Below are 3,219 nucleotides of genomic sequence, written 5' to 3'. Positions count from 1 at the left end.
GCTTTTCTTCTAAGCAAGTAGGAGAAGTATTTCTCATCTTTGAATATGGCGTGCGTTGTTCCACTATCAATTATACAAATATCTTCATGATTGATCATTGAGGTATCCATATATTCTTCAAGATAAAAGATATAAAAGAAATAAACATTATAATATTATTACTAAACAAAAACAATACACAACCTTTTAGTTATTTACAAATCTAGGAAAACATATTCATACTAGTTCATATAAACGACGAAAATGAAATATATTTATATTATCACAGACCCATCACCTATCAGGTGATCTATCTTTCCTTCGGGGTTCTCAAAGAAATCCGCTACATCTAGATGCATGGGTTCAACAGTATCTTCCGTGATAAAGTTGGCTTCTGCGTTATTTTTCACCTCCTTCAGGGAAGCTTGATATAACTCAACCAGGTGCCTTGGCGTACGACAGGTACGTGACCAATGTCCTTTTCCTCCACATCGATAACATTTGTTGTCTGAATTTTTCTTCTGCACTACGTCATGTTTTTCATTCTTCTTTTTACACTGCTGGTGTTGAATGTTATTATTTAGTGCAAGACGATCACCATGATTGAGATTTCTTCCTCGACCACGACCACGGCCACGACTGGGGCCACGACCTTTTTCACGCTTAGATTGGTGAAAATTTGCCGTATTTACTTCAGGAAATGGCATAGAACCAGTAGGTCGACTTTCATGGTTTTTCATCAGTAAGTCATTATGTTGTTCAGCAACAAGGAGATGTGAAATTAATTCGGAATACTTTTTAAATCCCATTTCTCGGTATTGCTGCTGCAGAAGCATACTCGAGGCAGGAAAAGTGGAAAACGTTTTCTCCAGCATATCATGGTCAGTGATATTTTCTCCACATAATTTTAATTGTGAGATAATTTTAAACATGAAAGAGTTATACTCACTGATAGATTTAAAATCTTGAAGTCTCAAGTGGATCCAGTCATACGTGCCTGTGGAAGGACGACCAACTTCAGGTGGTCACCAGAGGATCCTTAACAGTGAGATATTCCATTTTCAAACCTTCATCAAGGTGATGGCGGAGAAATATCATCGCTTTAGCACGGTTTTGATTCGATGCTTGATTATTTTCTTGGATGGTGTCTGCTAGACCCATCGCATCAAGATGAATTTCTGCATCGAGTACCCATGATAGATAGCTTTTTCCCGATATGTCTAGAGCAAGAAATTCAAGTTTAGAGAGATTAGACATTATTAAGAAAAGGAAATTTATACCTCCGAGGCTTTTAAAGTCTTTACTTGAACTGGCAGAGACTCGTGCTGATAACGTGTTATAAAAGAACTTACTAAAATTAATATACTTAAAGAAGGAAAATTTAGGAAGTAGTATATTTCATAAAATGTATATACTGTATCAACATGTATAATGACTATTTATAGCCATGACATTTATTTACACATGTATCACTTTGGCCATTTATTGGCCAAGTGATGTATACCTTTGGCCTATTATTGGCCAAGTGATGAGTTGCACAAGTGATGCAACTCATTCACTTGTTTGGGGCCATGTGGCATATTTTACAACACATATATTATATTGAGAATAATAAAATTGAGGGTTAATTAAATTGGATACTCAAATAATATGTTTTAGTTCCAAATATACTCCTTGTATTTTCAAATCAAATGATTACACCTCTTTCTATATTAAATAAATACATGGACAACCCACGTGAATATAGTATATTAAAATATAATGTAAAAATTTGGTCATAAAGTTTTTATGTGCTAAATTTTGTGATTTTGTTTTTACAATACATTAAAAATCAAACCAACTTATTTAGTCATTTGTATTCATTGTTTATTAAAATTTTTTAAAAGATATATATTTTAAAAAATAATTAAATTAAATTATCAAATGCATGAATAAATATTTTTGGCATAAATTTTTATTCGATTTTTAATCATAAAAATATATATATTAAATATATATATTCACATATCTATTTATTTAATAATTATATTTTATTACTTCAAAAGATTTAAGAAAATATGATTTTCAAGTATAAAGAGTATAACTTATGCCCGAAATCTCAAAGACACACTTATACTATACTAACGTCCTATTACCCCTGAACTTATTTATAGATAATTTTCTACCCCTTTTCGGCCTACGTGACACTAGTTTGAAAAAAAATATTCAACACATGCTGGCCCCAGAATATAGTGCCATGTAGGCCGAAAAGGGATGAAAATTATTTATAAAATTAGTTTGGGGGGTAAATAGGACCTTAGTATAGTATAAGTGTGTCTCTGAGATTTCGGGCATTGGTTGGGGGTATTTGTGCATATTCCCTATTAAAATATATGTGTGGAGTGCCATTAACATATAAGTAATCAATGTTACATTAGGTTTTAGTATTTTACTCTTTTACCTCTCATTTAATTCAATTAATCAAACTATCAAGTTAAAAACTTGAGGGCAACTTCCACACATGCCTCATAAATCCTTAATTACATAATTTCCACCTACACTCAATTAAAATAGTTTATGTCACCTGTAACACCCCGTATGCTAGAAATACCAGTTTGCAAAAATCAACGGTGGCACCACCCACGGACAGTTGGTGGGGTCCGTGGATGGCCACCTAGAGCCCTTCCTAGAACAGTCTAGAAAAATGGTCCAAGGGTCTATACACAGCTGGACCCACGAAGTGTAGGTTGGACCACTGGTCCTGGTCCGTGGATCGAGATCCTCAGAACCCATTCTCTGAAGCCAACAACACTTGATAGGACGAATCATGGGTCAGCCCGTCAGTTGGCCTCGACAACTTGTAAGTCAGGGGTCATTTGGTACTTTCCCTATGTAATGGACCCAAAAATATGTCGTTGAACCCCTAAACTACGTCGTTTTAATCAATTTTAGCCTAGAAACTTAATTATAACTTACCTTAGTCAACTCATTCTCCAAAAAATTCATCAAGTTGAACAAAAAGAAAGAGAAAGAGTCGACCAACCCTCTCTAAGAACACGTCGAGGTTTTCTTCGGTTCCTGCCCTAAAATCGAAAGATTTCTCCGTAAATTCCATCACCATGTATGTGGAATTTCTTTAGTGGGTTCCTTTCACCCATTAGGTCTCTAGAATTCAGTCAGATTCTTGATTCTCTATAGCATGTTTAGACCTAGGGTTTCTGGATTATGGTTGTGATTTAGCAGTTAGACTAATCCAAATCA

At 34.5% G+C, this 3,219-nt stretch overlaps 1 protein-coding gene across 1 annotated transcript; it reads right to left on the bottom strand.

The window, feature by feature from the left end:
• Positions 1 to 254: 254 nt before the first annotated feature.
• Positions 255 to 1,236, bottom strand: LOC107027516. The gene is made up of 2 exons (XM_015228668.1): positions 1,009 to 1,236; positions 255 to 803 (listed from the first exon to the last, which is right to left on the bottom strand). Exons 1-2 carry the CDS (start codon positions 1,234 to 1,236, stop codon positions 255 to 257), a joined length of 777 nt encoding a protein of 258 aa, XP_015084154.1.
• Positions 1,237 to 3,219: the final 1,983 nt, after the last annotated feature.

The sequence above is a fragment of the Solanum pennellii genome, chromosome 8 (assembly GCF_001406875.1).
Source record: "Solanum pennellii chromosome 8, SPENNV200".
Taxonomy (NCBI): domain Eukaryota; kingdom Viridiplantae; phylum Streptophyta; class Magnoliopsida; order Solanales; family Solanaceae; genus Solanum; species Solanum pennellii.
The sequence above is the reverse complement of the archived record's forward strand: the minus strand, read 5'-3'. Positions and strand labels throughout refer to the sequence as shown.